General features: G+C 40.3%; 1 protein-coding gene across 2 annotated transcripts in view; it reads right to left on the reverse strand.

The window, feature by feature from the left end:
• The window catches only part of SLC6A2 (solute carrier family 6 member 2), a 62612-nt gene that overhangs the window by 39108 nt on the left and 3658 nt on the right, over positions 1–19846 (reverse strand). For both annotated transcript variants that reach the window (XM_015873888.3, XM_085551781.1), the window contains exon 3: positions 1314–1445. In XM_015873888.3, coding sequence (XP_015729374.3) covers positions 1314–1445 — 132 coding nt within the window. The remainder of the gene's footprint in view (positions 1–1313; positions 1446–19846) is intronic.

The following is a 19846-nucleotide window of genomic DNA, read 5'->3' on the forward strand; positions in this document are numbered from 1 at the left end:
ATCTACATCCTAGTAATAAGAACATTCAAAAACCACATTAGTGTATCTTTAGCCCACCTTGAATATGTCAGCAGAAAAAAAAAAAAAGGCAGTTGGAATTTCAACAAGCCTGTACATGAAATAACTTCTATCTTCCTTTCTCTTTGTATATCAGTCCTGAAGTCAACAAACAGTGCTTCAGAGCACTGTGCTGCTTGGCTCAAACAGTGAGATCCTTGTGGCCTAATTTTTATAGTCAAGCTTTCAAAATCCTCATTGTCACCCAAAGTTATTAACCAATACCAGCCAGAATTTTGACTGAGCAAGGACTGCGGGTACCTGGGTGCTGGGTTGAAATCTGCCTCCCAAGAAAGCGTTATAGAAGGCTTAGACAAACCTACGTGAACTCATTTTTAAGTTTAGGGACAACTTTCTTATTAGCTCATCTGTATGTCTTTTATCACATCTCTAATTTTACTATGAGTTTTCGGTTTGACTGATATGAACTAAGTAACCAACCTCTGCAGTTCTCCTGTTTTGTGATTCTAAACTCCTGGAAGGGGAGAGCTTTATTTTGAGAAAGAACTCTTAACATTTACTCAGTGTAACCTATATCCAAGTACCGGATCTGCCGGGTTTAGCATTGCCATTGCTAAGCTCCTCAGCTTTTGTCATAGGATGAATACAATCTGAATTTTAAGCTTCTAGGATCAGCCAGGCTTGAGTGGTTTCATTTCAGTGATTTCTGATAGCTCTGTGTCAAAAAGATTTTACATATAATGGGTAGAGATGTTGGGTGGCTCAGGATTTTTGCTGGTAAGCAATAGTTAAGAAAATTATTGAGGCTCCTTAAGAAGTGTTTCATGTACAGAAGTCACATGGTTTCTTTCATCCAGAAACAATTCTTCAGACAGCCCATAACAGCTAACCCCAGCTATCTCTTGCTTGCAAGTTACAGCAGGGGACAGGGCTGAACTGACCTGGATGAGATTTGATATTTCCAGTCTTTTGCATCTCCAGCCCCTCCCTCCATGCAGAGAAACCCAACTCCCCCCAGCCCCAGCATACGGGTGAAAGGGGGCAGGGCTGAGTTGCTCCTTCTGCTTATTGCTCTCTGCTGCACTCCTCAGCAATAGCCTGGAAGATTATTTCTGCGTGTGGCTTTTTTCATTTTCTCCTTCACTCATGATAACAAAAAGGCTTCTAACTTCAAGGGTTGGAGAAAGGTCAGCAAATATCATGCTGTCTGTGGAAAGGCAAGACCTTTCCTTTGTTTGTGGTTGCAGGTGCTGGCACCCTCACTATGCTTTTCAAGCGAGCAGAGGGACACTTACCTTTGAACACTGGACAGATCTTCCACACAGTGGCAGCTCCTTCTCGATTGTACTGTCCCAGTGCTAATTCCATATAGAACAGGGGCATTCCAGCAATGATTAGGAAGAGGATGTAGGGAATAAGAAAAGCACCTGAAAATAGAATAATTAGACATTGTAGTCTATACTTTAATTACATTTTACTTTATTGGTAGCTTCTAACTGGCTAAAGACAAAGCTACTGCTTTGGGGATCTAGAAAGGAAAAAAGATTCTTCCTAGAAAGAAGAATCTTTGTTCTCTTGTCTGCCTGGAAATTGCTTAGCTGCTTTGTACGATCCAAGTCAAAGAAAGAAGGCTCCCCCCAAAAAAATGGCTATATGTGATGGTATGAATTATTGGTTACAGTTGGTGCTGTGCCTAATAACTGGATACTCAGTTGGTTTTCTGCTTTGTGGTGCCTCTGAAGTGCAGTTTTCATTTCATTGCGTAGCTTACTTGGTTCTGGAGAGTAAAATTCATGTAAAATATCTGTATTAAAAAAATGACTGGATTGTGGTGATAAATAAGAAACTAAGGGAATCACTAAGTATCCAGAGTGATGGGCTAACTCCTTAGGAGTTACCTATTTAAAAGAAAATAGACTGCAACAATCCTGCTTAAAATTGTTCAGCAAAAGGAAAAGTAAAGAAACAGCAATTTCTGTCTTTCCTAGCAGCAAGAAGTTGGAGTCTGTGCAAAAATTAAATCCTGTTGTTCTCCCTCAGTTGCTTGAAAGCTTTCCTTGCAAAAGAAAATAAGTGCTCTGCTTCTAAATACACAAACTTTCAGAAGGTATGTGCAGTCTATAAAAGTTAAAGGTATTACTCAACCTATCTAGAGCAGGCCAATAAACAGCATGAATTTTGTACTTGAAAAGTCCTGCCATCTGAACAGCTGTTGCTCCTTTATGTTTCATGTCTGCTTTTCATGGCTATTCCTAGAGTGAGCTGTCTAGCATAACTGCTCAGAGAGAGAAATGATGAGACACAGTGGAGAATACTGGAAAGCCAAGTCTTGTTCCCCCACAGTCTACCTGTAGGAAGTAATGTGCTATAATGTGATGGTAAAGGCAGTGTATTCAGTGTTCACTCTGAAATTCAGGGATTCTAAAGCTGAAATTTGGTAGTGAAACAGGAACAAGATGTAGCAACAGAAATAGTAGCTTAAAGTATTGCAAATGTATCTGAACAGCTGAAGTACAAGGACTGCTCTGAAAGTAATGCCCCCTGTTTTATTACAATGGCCCACAACAACAGAGGTGGATAACGGTGGCAGGGCAGTAGAAATTGAACCTTCTCATCAATATGCTGTTACATTCTGTTGCTATGAGGTAGAGGGGCAGTCTGACCAAATGGAGTCTGACACGGAAGCGTGTAGGAAGCAAAGGTGTGTTGTTGAATTCTTCATGCACAAAAAATGGCACCCGCTGACATTCACTGATGCTTGCTGAATGTTGATAGAGACCAACCAGTGAATATGAACATAGTGAGGCAGTGGGTGGTGTGTTTCAGCAGGGATGACAGAAGTCAGCTCCACTGTTGCTGATTGTTATGAGTGCAGCATGCTGGCTGCTTGTTCATTGCTGACTAAAATGCACAGCTAACGGTAGTGACCGTGTTGAAAACTAGTGTCTTGTAGCTGAGAATGTGCTCTGTCACAGCATTAGAGTGCTCTTTGCATCTGTTATAGTTTCTATGGAATTGAATAGGAGGCATTACTTTTGAAGCAACCTAAATACACTGGTTTTCTCATATTAGGAGGCATGATTCCTCTCTTTCATGTCTCTAAAGAGGAGCAGCCTATATTCACAGGAGCTGCTCTGTACAAGTGATGCATGCCTTAATAATATTTCAGTGCAATTCATAAGCCTTCTAATGCTGTACTGCTTGAACTACAATGCATTTAAATACTCCAGAGGAAAAATATTTGTGTTTCAACAGACTTGATATCCTGTTGTTCAGAGTTACGTTCAGTGTTGAAGCACGCTCAACTAATTCAATCTGGGAAAGTTCCTATTGCTTTTGTTAGTAGCAATATCTGCAAAAATAATTTTAGGTGGATTGACTTTCATAGGTCTTGGAAGTGACAGCTTCTCAAGTGCCACACTTATCTTGCTTCAACACTACTATAGCAGACAGATCTGACTCACAAACCTAGCATGCTGCCTTTGGCGGGCACTGGAGTTTGCATGAGTGTGATTTGATTAACTATGTCAAGAGGCATGGAAAAAATATGCTGCATATTGAATAGGGAAATCTGCGTGCGAGACGATTATCCTGGAGATGTGTAGTGGGCATGAACTTCAAATGATAGTTTAAAGTACGTGTTTTCTAAGTATGACTAATACTTTGATGAACTGTGATGTGTACCATACTTATGCACACATGCTTAGGCATCATATATTTGGCTGTAAATCATTCCAGGCTTTAGATAAATTAAGTTTTTCTTTTTATTTGTTTCCTTCCCACCCCTCCTTCCCAATAGATTAATGAAGTGTGATGTCATTTTCTGCCAAAAGCAGTTATATGGCATATTAGATTTTCATAGCTGGGGTTACTTTTCAGGTGACAAAGATGGTGAGTGAAGTATTTTGAAATAAATTAGAGCTTATTAAGCACACAAAGTAAGGGTGCTTAATCACGTTAAGTTGTCTCAAATGTTTTTTGAGACTTCTGGGCGTTTCTTGTTAGGACCTTCCAATTAGGTAAAAGGATACCAAAAGTCACATATTTTTGTCAGTATCTTGATATCTGGTCTTCACTTTCTACCCAAGGAAGAGAAGGATCCACAGTGAGACTAGTTTGTGTATAGTACCTCATGAAGGGCAGGGCCTTTTTGGAAAGGAGACCTCATAGCATCCTGTGAGCTTGTTGCTAATGCTCAAAGGGTGAGGCAGGGGGCAAACTGTACGCTGCTGGGCCTCTTGCTATGGGTCTGCTGCTGTAAACTTGGGCACAGCAATGTACTTCTCTGAAGAAGTAGTGAATGCCTACCTGGTCTATGAAGCCAAAACATTAGGAAAGGTGGTACAATGCCAACTGCATTCCTCCTGCCTGCGCGACACAAACTACTGTGCTCCAATTGCATGAATGCAAAAGGCCGGCACATTAGCATCGCCCTGACAGCTGAACTCTCAGGGAGCACACGGTTTGGCTAACATTTCAGACTGGATGAGCAGCTAGCCAGGATCTACCTACCTCAGAGCTGAGGGAATGGATGTGTGGGATTGCTGCATTGGCAGCAACATCCTGATAGCACTCAAGGGATTCTGTTCCCCCACTGTATGAGGGCATGGGGCTCAGCACACAGCTGCAGCCCAGAAAGCATTACTGGTCTCAGCAATCCCTAACGGCTCCTACTTTCCCCTCCCAGCCAAAAATCTGGAGTAATTAACATTTGCAACCTAGACTTGGCTTGACTTGCTACTGAGTCACGTGTAGCTCAAAGGCCACACGTTGCCCTTGGGCTGTTGCACATGCTGCTTTTCAGTGTAAATGGATTTCATGAGATCTGTGTACTTCCTTCCCTTGTGGTAACAGAGTACCACAGAGTTAAGAAATCCTTATGTGTTTATGTGAAACAAGATGAGGTCAAAATCTACTTCTACATGAACCACCTATGTGAAACTTCAAGTTGAAAGTCACACAGAGGTTTTCTTGATTTTAAAGAACTACAATGTCAGATTATCAGGACAGGTTTTCAATTCCTGAGTTGAGTGCCAAAACAACTTTTTCATTTTGGTCTGAGTCCACTCTGAGTTTCTCCTCCATTGTCCAGCATTCACAGCATCCTATGTGGGGAAGCAGAGAGGAAAACAGCCCCAAATAGTTCTCTTAGTCCCGCAAGAAGGACTCATTTCACTCTTGACTACCAGAAAGAATGCACCACTGAATTACTAATGATTGAAAATGATCATTTAAACAACGACTGTTGTCCTAAAAGAATTTGCTGAAGCTGGCCAGGACAGGGTTAGCTGAAATGATTTTGAAGTACTCCTGCTGGTCCATTATTAGCCTTCTGCCTTTGTTACCATGGATATTCTAGTGAAAACTTTAACTGGCAAGGATGTATGCTCAGCTAACAAACTTCGGGCAAGTATAGCAGTATATTTTCAGATAGGAGCATTGCCAATATTTGTTCAAGAACAGAATCTAACAACAAAAATCTTCTAACAGATGAATTGAAATACAGGCTAATCTCTGTACCTGATCAAACTGAGAGTACTTGAAAGAATATCAGCAGTTAACAATGCAGTAAATTTGTCTGGACAAGGAAAATGGGTGGAAACTCTACTAGTATAAGACTCTTGTGAATAAAAAAGGAAATCCTCAGTGCAGAGATTCTGAAATCTAGGTTGTGTGAGATCAGCACAGACAGAAAAACTAAGTGGCTGGAAAGGGAGGTATTTCTGAGTACAGAAATCCTAGTTCTGGGTCTTAAAGTTCTGGGTCTTCAAGCTTGTTACCAGCTTGCCAGCACAGCCACAGAGAGCATCTCTGGGGAGGTCAGCTTGCAGCAAGCTGTGTTTGTTGGAGCCTAAGTAGAAAGGGGCAGGTGGGTAGATCCAATCTTTCCTGCCCAGGGAGTAAAAGCAGTAAGGGTTTGCATGGAACAGCAATGAGAAGTCAGAGATGCAAAAGAGCATGATGTAGCCTCATTGCCAAAGCCAATGATTTTAACAGCCGCTATATGATGATGTTGAACAGAGGTAGATTATGGTAGTCAAAAGGAACATTTTTCTGCAAAACAGACTGAACAGCATAATATAAAAACTTGAGCAGCAGTTTGCTTATATAAAATCTTCCAAGTAGGCAACCTTTTTATGGAAAGTATTTCTGAACCATAAAACAGTGGAGCAGAGGAGCTATACCATCTTGATTTACATGCTTCTTTTGAAACCCTCATATTTAGCTGTTCTCTCTAACAAATTGCTAGATTTGAACCTATTTATATTTCAACTCAGTCTGGGCAAGAGCCTTCAGGTTTTTTTTTGTCCAGAATTCCAATGTTAATAGTGTTCCTTTTGCTCAAAGAAAATGAAAACAAATAGTTTCCAGAAATGGTTCAACACTGTTCATGGACTGATGTAAAACTGAAGCCTTTATTTATTTATTTACTTACTGTCTTGAGCTGTTGACCTGCTGCTGCCTTGAAATCACTGGAGGAGACTCAATGTGTAGTCTGTTTATAAGCTGGTTACTGGTATGTAAAATAATGGGTTACCTGCGCCCTTCCCTGCAAACCCAATAATCTCTTCAGCTTTCTGCTATGGGAACAATGAACTAAGGAAACCCATCTGTAGCTACTTTGAACAAATTAACAAGAGTTAAATATATACCCAGCCACTCAGAGCAGCATGATTCATTCATAAATTACACCCAAGTCATTGGCTAAGTGCCCTTTTATACAAATTACTGAAATGATCATATTTCCAACAGTGTGTAGCTTAAAGATAATCATAGAACCACATAAGAATAGAACTCTGACCTGTGTTCTTTGGAAGGAGACTAAAAAATAAAGAAACATGGTGGGTTTTGGACAATATAGGTAAGGTTGGTTTAAGATGCCCAGCATGGCAGTGAGAGTTCTGGAGCTCTGTTAGCATTTCTGCTGCTGACCTTTACTGCTGCAAGCTTAGGAAATGAATTAAGCCATTCCCGTCTTCTGCCATTACTATATCAGCATGAAGTTCAACAAGCTGAGGTGAGGTGGTGATAAGAGCATTTGTTTCACCACTATCCAACCTTGTAGCAGGTTTGCTATTGCAGCTGACCCCTTATTAATAAATGAATTGCCGTCCACTTGGGTTTTGACAGTTTGGTTAAGTAAATGACCTGGAGGCTGAATGAACATGAAGGTCTAGTGGCTGACATTCCTGCCCAAATCCATCTTGTTCCTTTTGTGGAGAGAACAGGAACTTTTTTCACTTGCTGGGAGAATGAGTGGGCTGGAATGTGGAGACAGCTTGTAGACTGTTTTGTTATGAGATTTCTGAAATCTCTATTACTCATGTGCAACAAGACAGGGTTTGTGAGGTGTGATGGTGTCCTTCACAAAGCAGCTGACCCTGCTGAGAACAAGCCCGCAAGCTTTGCAACTAGCTATTCTGGAGGTGCTGGGTGGGAGAAGTGAGCTGTACTGAGCCACTGGGTCAGGGTGCAGAGGCTCATCTGGAGGAAGGATGCTACTTCATAACAGACACGTTTGGAAGCTTAAGAGTTGATAATTTAAGAGAGAAAATATCTTTCAATCATTTCATTAGTTTTCAACTGTTGGCAGTTTTTTGTTTGTTTTTTTTCTCCTACCTTGCAGTCATTGGAGGTGACACATGGATATATTCACCTGCAATTGAATCATATTAAAAAAACCACCCATGTAAGGCGTAGGCTGTACTTGAGATGTACAAAATCAAAGTGTTTGTCAAAATGTACTCTGATTTATCAGTAGTAGAGCACCCCTGGCTGACAGTATTTTTCAGCAAAGACATCAGAAGCTATTTACTGTGGATCAGGATCAGCAAGATTCCAGCACTGGAAAATCTCTAATAAACTAACTTCATCTGATAGCATTCCTTGAAATATGAGGCTTTATAAAATGTTTTCTGTAATGTACAGAATATAGAAACATACATGAAAGGAGATATTACTTCATCAGATTCTCTTTTAAGCATAGGGAAGTCCTTGCTTGGTGCCAGTGAGATTTTGGCAACTACTGTTTTAGTTCAGTTCAGATACAGACTGTTAGTCATAGTTTTCTCTCCCTTCTCATTGAACTTGTATGTTCATTTTTGTTTTGTTTCAGCCAGTTGTAAACTAGATTGAATATTTTCAGCATTCATGAACCTAGCTGATTCTGATGCCAGAATAAGTTGTTAGATATGTAGATTGCTCCAAAAGTAATGCCTTGTATTTATTTCCACAGAAACTACAACAGGTGCAAAGAGCCCTATAACACTGATAGAGTACATTCTCAGCTGCAAAGCACCATTTTTCAACGGTCACCTCTATGTTTTTGCCAGTGATGAACAAGAGCCTGCATGTATACTCGTAAAAATCTGCACTAGTTGAGGTGACCATTGTCACTGCTGCTGAAACACACCACTCACAGCCTCACTGTGCTCACACTTATTGATCTCCATCAGTGTTCAGCAAGCACTGATGAATGTCAGTGGGTGCTATTTTTCTGCAAAGAAAAAGTCAGTGACACACCTTTGCTTCCTACATGCTTCCATGTCAGGCACCATTCTGTCATTGTGCCCCTCTGCTGCCATCTGTCTCATGGCAACAAAATATAATGGGATATTAATGGGAAGGTTCAACCTCTACTGCTGTACCACCACCACCACCTCCTTCTGACAAACAAAATAAAATAGGAGGCATTACTTTCAGAGCAACCCTCACACTTAGATTTAGCTTCCTCTGCAACATGAGATGGTTTCACACAAAAGCACACGCTCCTGACTTGAAGACACTTGGTACATTCTTTTCTTTCTATGCTAGTTTATTTCATTAGCTGTGGTAGTTAAGTAAATAATATATAACATATACATTTCTATTTTGAATACACAGCATTTCATTCCACCTGCTTTCTCCCTGATAAATTAAAATGCCCTTACAATAATTGATTTTCATCATAGGAAGATGCCTAAGTACTGTATTCAAGTGTTTCATCCTTCTTTCTATAGTCTGAATAGAGTAAATGAAATGGGTGAATTAGTGAAACAGAAGTTTTTGCTTTTCTGTCACTCCTTGTTCTTCCTTGGTGTAGCAGGTTCATACAATGACAGGAGGAGGATTTATGGTGGGCAGTTTTTGCACCCACATTATCTACTCACTGTCTAAGCTGTGCATCAAATAAGTTACATGACTGAGAAGTGCCATCCCTTACTACTGTAAAGCCTAGGATGTTTCTTGTTTTCAGCTCCTCATTTTAGGCACCCTTAGTCTTTACTAGTCTTGACCACGTGCCTTTGTGGAGCTGCTCACTCTGTGTTCCACATGGTATCCACAGGGAAACTCATCTCCCATTTATGGCACTGGTCCTGGGTGCTCATTGGGAAGTGACAGGACTGCTTCAGCACAGCTTCATGAGAGCTTCAGTAGTAACTCAGGTGCACAGTAAGATAAGAGATCTGAAATGCAGTTTGTTCTGTAAGTGTAATGGTACAATTAGGAGTTCCCAGCATAATCTCAAATGGAGGGTGTTTCCTCTCAGGCTGCTTGTCATTGCAGGTTGTTTTTAGTTGTCAAACTTAAAAACAGCCCCCAAATTGAGCACTCTCTGGAAAGGACACAATACCCATTTTAGGCATCATGAGATTCTGTGCCAAGGTGAAACAAAGCGCTTATGACATCTTAAATCAGCTCTAGACAAGTGCCAGGCGGCTTTCAAGAGGATTAATGTACAAACAAATAGGAGGCAAATGCCTTGAAATTCTGCTACAGAAGAATTAAGTATAAACATCCTGAGCTACTCTAAAAATTTGCTTTACTGTTTAGTGATTGATCCAGTCTTAAATTATAGGTCCAATTCTTTTGGGCATAACGACCAAAGCAAAACACTCCTTTTTTCATGCTTCATTAGAGATTTATTTGTAATACTTTAATACTTTCTGTGCTATCTAAAATTTACTAACTCTTTCACAGCAGGATCTTCTAAATTCTTCTTGTCAATAAAGGGTTGTGTTCCGTCACAGAAGTATGGGGCAGTTGTACATTCCTACCTGTAAGAAATCTGGTCAGTCAGAGCTTTACTCTGTCATTATAAATGAAGCCTTCAGGATTGATGTTCTTTCTCATGGCTCTGCAGGAAGCAGAATAACCCTACTGTAAACTATTTATAATGCATATTTATACAAGGCTTGAAAGTAGAAAGCGAGCACAGTTCCATAAAGAATGGAGTAATTCTCTATGGACTATTTTCCTAATTTGCAATGAGCAGCAAAGCAAATGTTTCCCCTAAATGAAGCAGTCCAGCATATGCTCTATCACTGCCATTCTGTGTGGGACCTCCAGGATGAAATGCTGGAAGAGAATGCGATCCTTGCCCATTGCAGCTTGCAGTGAGGCAGTTTTGTTCACCATGAACACAGAACTTACATGAAGTTAGTTAGTGTGGCAAAACTTGGTGATTCTTGATGGATTGCACAGCTGTAGTTTTTCCTAGCTAAACAGCTTTTAAGGACATTAACACCTCATGATTGTAAAATAAAATTTAGGAGGAAAAATGTAGGTGATCTTAAAGATGTCCAGGTTCCTTAGTTTAGGATTAAAGATGGTGATTTTGTCAGCAGCCTCCATATGGGTTAGCAAAGGATTACACTGCAATTTAGGAATAGCCTGATCACTGTTTTCTGTTACTTTACTGTAGGGAAGAGTGAAGGAAAAGGGAAACTGGTGGCAGCTCTATTCCTAAACCCGGCAATTCAGAAGTTTACAAACTATGTATTAAGCCCCAGAATAACTGAAGGTGTCTTAAAATGTAAGGTCTTCTAGTCCAGTCCTTCTATTTGCCTTCTGGCTTCTGAAGTCTTGTTCTTGCTTTGTGTTTTCCCAGCACTTCTCTTTAGCCCTGACAGCCAGAAAAAGATTCTTGCCTAATCATTTGTCTCTATGAAACAGAATAGAACACACTTCTTAAAATAGTACATTTTTATAGCTTGAGCCCTACATAGGAGAATGCTGAGGTCATAATCCAGCTCTCACAGAATAAATTCATTTCGTGTAATAATGAACATCATCTATGTAAGTCTTGGCATTTTGTTTGTTGGCTGAAGTACTGAACTGTTGCACCGAGTGCAGGTCAGTTACTAGTCAGTGGAAGTCTTCTATATCAGTTTAGTCTGAATAGTTTTTTATTACTTTCCTCTGTTTTTCTTCTCGCGTAATTCTTAGTCTGGAAATTCTGTCTACTTAGGAGCCCTTAAGAGAGAGACGTCTGTTATTTGGGTTGAAATCCTGACTCTGGTGACGTCAATGGAAAAAAAACACCCATTGACTCCAGCTGGGTCAGGATTTCTCCCTTGTGGTTTATGAATCTATTGATTCTAACTAAGGCTGTAGAACTATTAGAGAAGGAGGGACAAACTGCAGAAAGGGAGCAAATGATCAAACTTTTCAAACCCAAAATAAAATCCGAGTATCACCGGTCTTGCCAGAACCTGCCTTGACACATCTACATACCCCAAGACGAGCTGTTCCTTAATTTTGCGATAAATCTAAACATAAGATGTCTGTGTGCATATATAAGCCCTCCTTAGAAGGGGGCACAAACATTTGACCTTCAGAGGCAGACATGGTCACCCATTGGAGTAAACTGCACATCACTGAAAGCTGCTGCTCCTATTAGCTTCCTACTAAAGGAAAGGGGTTGGGAAATCCAAAAACAATCTGCCTGGGAGCAGTCACTGCTGATACTGGCAGCTCTGTATGCAAAAGTCATGAGCCATTCTGTTTAGTCCTCCAGTCATTTTTTCTCCTATACGTGTACTAGATAGCTTTTAGATTATCGGATCAGGATCTACTAAGATCTATAAGGATCTACTGCTCCATCTTGTGGTCTGGAAAAAGTTTGTCTGTTACTCTGCTATGTAGAGCAGTGTGTCAGAAAAAGTCCAGCCTTAGTTATTTTTCTTTTTCTTGTTTTTAAGCTAAACTGGAATTTGATGTCAGCATCACACTTTCCCTCAAGAGATGCACATCTTAAGGGAACATACTGGATAGACATCTTTGGTGTGCTTCAGGACAGACACTGCGAGGGGAGTTTGATTACTGAGAAGGGTGGAGAAACAAAAGTTAAAGCAGTGAAGAGTGCTACCTGGTACATGTAGAGCCAAAAACTAGATACACAGCACTTTGCTGCTTGTTTCAATGCATACGTTAGACCCCCGGGAGCAGCCTGTTTGTAGGGTCAGGGAGGCAATGAGGGTGTATTCTTGCATGCTGCTGAGGGACCAGAAAACCCCCTGCTTGCTTCCCACTCTTCTGCAGCCTTCAGTAAAGAGGAATGCCATGCAGTCACCCAGCTACAATCCTTCCTGTACATAACACCTCAGAAGCTGTTTCTCAAGCTAGCAGGAGGGCTGTAGCAAGGCATGGCTTGTTGCTCACTCTGTCACTAATTGTAGTGCTTAGAACTTGTGCAGTATTTTTCTCAGGCTCTGAAAGAGTAATGTTCTTTCACTACTGAAAACTGTGTGCCTCCTTGGGGGGGGGGGGGGGGGGGGGGGATCAAACCACCTCTGCTCTTCTGATCCTGCATGTTTCTGCTGGTGTAACTTCCATCTTCTAGGGGGGGACTTAATAACACAGCAAACCAAGAAAGGCTTCATGTTTGCATGTTTGAGTGCTCTAACGCCAGGCTGATAGTGCTGGAGACTATTCTGGACACTTACATTTGTGTATACTCTTAGACAACAGTAATAGCGTAATGACAGCAGCCAGTTAATGTCCATGTTAATAGTGAAGCTTCTGCAGTTATTTGTGCTTTTGGAAGTGAGTGGTTGTGCCAAAAGCCTTAAAGAGCAGGAGCACTGGAAAAACTACCATCTTCTATAAAAAGTCTTACGATATAATAAGGGCAGCCTGTTTTACTGCATACCAGCAATCAGAAGACTAGGGACAGAAATCATTTATGGACTGGCAAAAGGCAACTGCCTGCCTAATTCCTGTCCTGAGTTTTATTTATGGATGTGTTATCATAGAGCTCTGTGTATTGGAACCTTGCTGGTGTGCTTTGGGTGAATATGGGTGTAAAGAAATATGGGGCTTACATGGACAGTTCCTCTTTCCGAATGGCAGACCCCGGTTCTCAAACTTTGCCATGCTTCACAGAGAGATTGCATAATATCTTTAAATGCAGAATAGGGGAAAGGAGCAAGAATAGTGAGAATAAAACAAAGGATTCCCTTGATTACTAGTTTAGAGTTTTTTTCTATAGTCATCGCAAAGAATGCCACACACAGTGCAAGCAACTTAACCGTTTCCTCTCCTTTGTTTCTACCTCCTTTCCCCTTGCTAATCACAGAATTATCAAGGTTGGAAAAGACCTAGAAGATCATCTAGTCCAACCATTATCAATACTTCCCAGCTAAATCATATTCCTCAACACAACATCCAAACGTTTCTTGAACACTCCCATGGTCAGTGACTCCACCACCTCCCTGGGCAGTGCATTCCAATGCCTGACTACCCTTTCCGAGAAATAATACTTCCTAATGTCCAGCCTGAATCTCCGCTGGCACAGCTTAAAACCATTCCCTCTTTTATGAAATAAAAGTTTCAAAATCTATAATGCTGAATGAAATGAAGTGCACTGAACCTATACAGAAGCTGAGATGCTGAACTGTACTGCAGTTCTCTCTCCAGGGCTTCCATGAAATCAAGGCTGGTTCAGCATTATTTGGGGTATGGGCACTTTCGGTGCTGGTTCCCCAAAGGGCTCAGATGTCCATCTTTGGGAAGGCAAGTTCTGAGTAAAACCTTTCCTTGGAAATTATTCTCATTTGGGCACCAGTGCACGAGATCTACACAGTTAAGCTTAAATCCTGCCATGGCAGGTCCAAGATGTCACAGAGACAATGAAAAGGAAAGGGAAGATTGAGGAGTAGTAGTTGGAAGAGAGAATAATACGTTGTCAAGATATAGGTCAACTGGCCTGAGGAAGAGAAAATGAAGGTTTATAATCAGTGAGATAATCCTGGAATCTTTACATCAACTTCACTGAAAGCAAAATGGGGTGGGAGAGTTGGCCCAAACGCAAGTTACTTCAACTTTAATTATAACAATTTCTTGTTGTCCTGTTAGAAGGCAAGAAGTGAAGAATTAGTTGCAAACTAATCGTAACTGATGCTTTTTTTCATGGCAAGATTCCCTGATACTCAGTAGCGTGGTTTTCTATATTCTATGGGAAGAATACATACAGTGCCAATGGGAAGCATGAGGAGGGAGGGAGGAGTTAAACATCTAGAACTGTTGTTACAAAGACTTCATACAGTCTTGTCTCCTGCCTCCTAAATTACAGTGTTTTAATACAATGTATTAAGTATGAAATGTATTTAGTTGTGCTTTATTATTTTGTAACATAGCTGAGAGCAATTAGCTACAATATAATCTAATAATTACAGTATATGTAAATGCTATAGAGTTTACAGTACAAACACATACTAGAGAGCCACACTGCAGTTAACTTTTTAATCAGTTGGTGAATGAGAGACAAAGGCTTTAGAACTGAGCACAGCTGATGAGACTCCCACTGTATGCAGCAGAAATTAAGGCAGCGAGCTTTGATGTTGCTGCCTAAGCTGCTCTGAATTCTGTAAACCATTTGTTTCCATTTTAATTCACAGCGAGAGGCTCAGTAATTTGTGGGCTGCTTTTAATCATAACTTCCCTCATAGCAAATTTAAACACTTGCCAGAACTGTATGCTCCCTCTCATCTTACATTTAAGTAGTTCTATTAGTTTTCTATTTCACATTGGTTTAGGTATGGAAATGAAAGTACTCGTTTTATTTTTTAAGCCACCTTTAAGCTGCCATATTCACATATGCACTGAGGTATGGGCAGTTATCCCAAAAGGTGAAAGAGAAATTCTGCCCCTGAATCATCCATGCCACATCTCAGCCTCCTTACAGATTCTTTATGTCTTTAATAAAGAAGGGCTGTTGGCTGCTACACTCCTGAAATGGCCTTTCTGTTTTCCTTTGCTTCTAGCAAATTTAATAAAGAGCTTAAAAATATGTCAGTGAGAAAACAGACTAGAAAATGATGAAGATTGGATACCTGCTGTTTTAGCTTGAATGAGTGTCCTAAAGCTGAGATCCCCAGCCAAATTAAGAAACTCCCAGGCCTTTTAATATGAACATAGCAAAGCTTCCTAATGCAACTTTCATCACTTACTTGTAGAGGAGGCATGTCTGTCCTGTGGGAAAGGCTTTCTAGGGGTATGCCTGGCTTCTTGGCTTATCTTAGAAGGACATACAGAAATGGAGGGGGACAAACACTTTAAGCAGATATTTTATGTTTCCAAACAACAGAACTAAGTTAGCAGGTTACTACTCAATGTCTTTCCTTCCTCTTAGTTCATAATAAAATGCTTCTGAGCGGTAATAATAAAAATCTCTTCATTCTTTGCAGTAAGAAAGAGGCGAGCTTGCTTTTGTTAGAAAAAAAAAACAGCTCATTTGGGTCATACCAGCTTCTTTTATTTTCTTGGTAACAAGGAGGAGCAAAGGTGGAACACCACTTTGATCACAGCATCTTAAATCAGTTCTGAATGCTTGTCCTGCACTGAACACAGGATGATCCTCTTAAGGTGTAACTTCTATCTAAATACCATGAGTCTTTTCTAGAACCTTGTAAAACTGTCATTAGAATTGTTCAGGGACAGATAACTTCTCTGTTTCATACAGTATTTAGCTGAGAGCTCATATATTGTACCACTTTGTGGTATTCTGAGTCTGAGAGAAACTAGAATTTCAGGACTGATGAAAAATTAGGGTCAGAATTATTCAGTTTGTCCTTGTCAAGTATTCAGGATGTTTTGTGTATGGTAGGCATAAACTATACTAGTTTATAACCCTGGAGAAATTACAGTTCTGAAGAGGTATTTTGTTGAGCCAGCAAGACTGATGGGCCAGTGGAGGAGAATAGGGAATTTCAGAGGAGTAGTTGGCATTTGAACTTCAGTGCTGGTGAGCCTCAGTGAAGCTATGCTACATATAAACCAGCTGATTAATAGCTGTCAAAGAGAAGAAAAAGGAGTGATGAAGTCATGTGGGAAAAGGAGGAGAACAGCTGTGAGCTGGCCACTGAATCCAGGAAGAAGGGACTGTCAACATGGCATAGCTGAGATTGTCCCAGATGTCACATGAAATTCTGGAGCACAAAGCTCATGGCCACTGTCAGGATGTCAGTGTAACAGTTTGACCTGTCCGAGGTCACTGGTTTGATAGCAGAAATTGAAAGCCTGTATTAGGAAACTAAAATCACTTGATTTGCATCCATGCTTTGATTGATTAATGAGTCAAACTCTTGGCATAGTCTTTGTAATGAGGTTGCTTCAAAGTTGATTTATCATCATCCTCAGTGCTATTTTGGAATATAAACAGTGGTATTATTAAAAGACAAAGGTCACCCACCTTTGGAAGTTAAAGTGCCAGATTGTATTCTTACTCATATTAATGATTAAATCTGCTGGCAAACACTTGGGTGTAGTGCCTGATAGAAAAGCAAGCTGTTGGGTCAGCATCGGATCTTGATTTTTGGTGATATGATGCACTAGCCTTATTTGTAATAGAGAAGATTTGGTTGCATGTTGTCTTTGGTACTTGCGCTGTGGATTGCGAAATAGTGCATAAGAGCTTGTGGAAATATGAATAAGAAATGAAGCATTACAATAAGCTGTAAGATTCTTCTGTTCTAAAAGGTATTGACTGCTGGTGAGCTGTGCTGTGAAGCAAATGATTTCTCCTAGAAATTATGTGATCTATGAACACTTAAGGAAATAACATCTCAGAGGAGATTAAAAGCATATGTTATGATAGCGAGAGAGCTGTTAAAATATTTATCTGCTGCTGTTTGTAAATTCATGAAAGGCTTAATCAGATTGTTATGATACAGTAAGTCTCAGGTGACTAATCCAACAATTAGTAGGCTGAGTGTAACTGACCTTGCAAATACTTTGACTCACAAAAAGGAGATTTTTATGTTGGTAAATCCTTTTTCCACAAATTTCAATGGGAAATAGTAATTTTTCCAGACTGTGCAGGAAAAGTGAATAAAAATGTTAATATTAAGTGTATCTGGTACACTTAATAGCTTGGTTACCTGAGGCTGAGCATCACCTTCCCCCACAGGGAGCACATCAGTTAATCATGCTGCGCATTACTCAACTTCAGTTGGCATCAGCAACATTTTAGATGTAATAAGAATCATCATGACAAATCTTTCCCTAAATTGATGAGAATCTACTTTTGACACTGCTTGTTACTTCGGCACAGCCTCTTACTGATATGAGGAATGCTTAAGAGGTTGGACATGTTAGGGAGCCTAAACAAACAAGCAAAACACCATCACCACTGAAGGGGCTCTTGCCAGGCATGAGTTATAATGAGCTCAGAGCACTCGTGAGCACAGCCAGTAGGGACGGCCATAGTTGATGATTTCTCCAGTGACATTCTGCACTGACTTTGGTCTCTTGGACTGCACAAAAAGCATTTGTTTTGTTGCAAACAGAACTTCTCCTTTGTGTTGTGATGAGTAGCTGACTGTATGTGAGAGGCGGTGTTTATTGATCAGCCAAGCTGATGAGGCAGCTTACTGATGATCCGTACATCCCTGTCATTTTATGAAGTAGTTTAGCACACAGAGTGAGCACTCCTGCTTCTGAGTACTCAGTGAGGACAAGATTTCATCCATACTGTTCATACTAAACTGTCCTGAAAGTCTTCTGTCACCAGTTTCCCGTTAGAACACAGCCACTGGGTCTGCCCTGGTAAGTCAGTCAGCTGGTATGGAGGCAGGTAACTGACAAACATTCCAGCTTTTTAAATCTTACTTAACGTGTGGGATTGTTTTGTTTAATAGCTGAAGACTGTTTCCAAAAGCCACAGTCATCAGAAGGGTTACATTCTGCCATCTATCTTCGTACTGAAGTCCCATCGGGGTGGCTCAGCAGGCTACTCCCAAAACACAGATGTTTCTGGCTATTCATTCAGCATTTTAGTGCTGCTGGATACCTCTTGCTCTCTAGCTTTTTATTACTGGGAGCTTCGTAAAATATAAATTGTTAGGTTTTTTTTTTCTTCTTTTCTTTCTGAAATCACCAGTTGCTGTCTCCAAAGTAACATAACATTAAAAATGACTACATAGGTGCCTCTGGACGGTGCATACTTTGTGTCAGTAAAACTCACTGAAAATTAACAGGGCTTTTGTCTGTCTAAACTTCAGCCTAAAAGCCTTTATGTCTAGTTTCTAATCAGGAAACTGGAGTTTACCAAAGAAAGAAACTCAAGGATCTGGCTAGTAAGAAGTGGGTATATGTGTATATGTGTCTCCCTCCTTGAAAATTCAACTTTGAGGGACTACAGTGTGTATTTATACTTTTCAAGGTCCTGGAAGTTCTCAGGTTTTATGAGGAACAACCTATTTTTACAGGCATGAAAAGTCCCTTAAGTGTGTCTGCTGGTGTCTTAAATTAGTCATAGCTGGTCTTAGGAACATCACAGTCCATGTCACCTGTGTCATTTTTGTCTGTGATTCTGTGAAATACCATTTTCTACCACTTCCATGACCTTAAGCACTCCCATTTAACATTTATAAGCTGTTGTAGAACTTTTGTGGGTGTAGATTTTGGAAGGATAGCAATTTTTTTCCACTTCTAGATAGGGCAAGATGTGCTGAAAACAAAGGTGTTAAAATATCTTAGTGACTTAGGACTTGTGGCAATGAAAGAGACTTCTTTTTCCCTGTCTTTTTTGCATCAGTCTAAAGATTCTCAGGTTTGTAACCCACATCTGACTGACTTCAGTTCTCTTGGCAGCCTAGCAAACATACTAAGGCAGTGTAATTAGTGTCTTTATTTTTATTACATCTTCTTTCTGAAGAACCCACTGATTTCTTTTTGAGGTCACTAAGCTTGCTGTGGTCCTAACAGGGCTCCCTACTGCAGTAGCAGTGTGGGAAAAAGCACATTTAAAAATACCAATGAATGTAGGACTGGGAAGTTAGATAGAAGTGAAACCCAACAGTATCTCAGATCACTGCCCGCTGCCTCTTGGTCTGCTTTGTTCTTGTAGGAAAATTTGCCCATACAACTAACAAGCCAGCAGCCCTGGTGTGACAGAGATAAGAAACTAAGCTGATGTGAAACTCAGTAAAGCACTTTTAGAGGCTGAATCTCCTATAGAAGTTTCTCCTAAATGAAACTGATATGTATGTCCAACATGGAGGCAACAGATGGAAATTATATTTTTTTAAGAGACCATAGAGACAACTGTTGTAAAAAGAAGGATGAGATGGAGCCATTCACTAGTCCCTGCCTATGACTGCATTCCCTACTGCTCAGCTCAAGGTCTGTCCTGGAAACTGTTATCATTGAATACTATTAGCTATGCTATGGTAGCCACAGGCTGTCAAACAGCATAGAAAAATTAAAAAACAGTCTCAGGACAATTAAACTTAATTAAGCCAAATGCAATCAAACCATAAAATACTAGTTTGTCCTCACATTAGCCAAAGCTGACGTGTCTTCATGCATCCTTCTTTCTGAACTGTTGATGAGTTTGGTCGTGATGACTAGCTCATCTTTCACTTTATGGTAAAATAAGTCTTTTCAAGTGCCAGCAAAGAGTGTTGTGATAAACATATGTTCAAGAATGACATCCTACATATTGATTGAGATGCTTCCTACAGCTGTTTGTGTTTATGATATCAGCAACCAGTTTTCAGTCATTCCATAGACTTTGATAGCAGAGTGCCCTTTACCTTTGCTTGTAAAGGTTTTGATTCTGCTT

The sequence above is a fragment of the Coturnix japonica genome, chromosome 6 (genome assembly GCF_054131305.1).
Source record: "Coturnix japonica strain WE chromosome 6, WE-NBRP24, whole genome shotgun sequence".
Classification (NCBI taxonomy): Eukaryota; Metazoa; Chordata; class Aves; order Galliformes; family Phasianidae; genus Coturnix; species Coturnix japonica.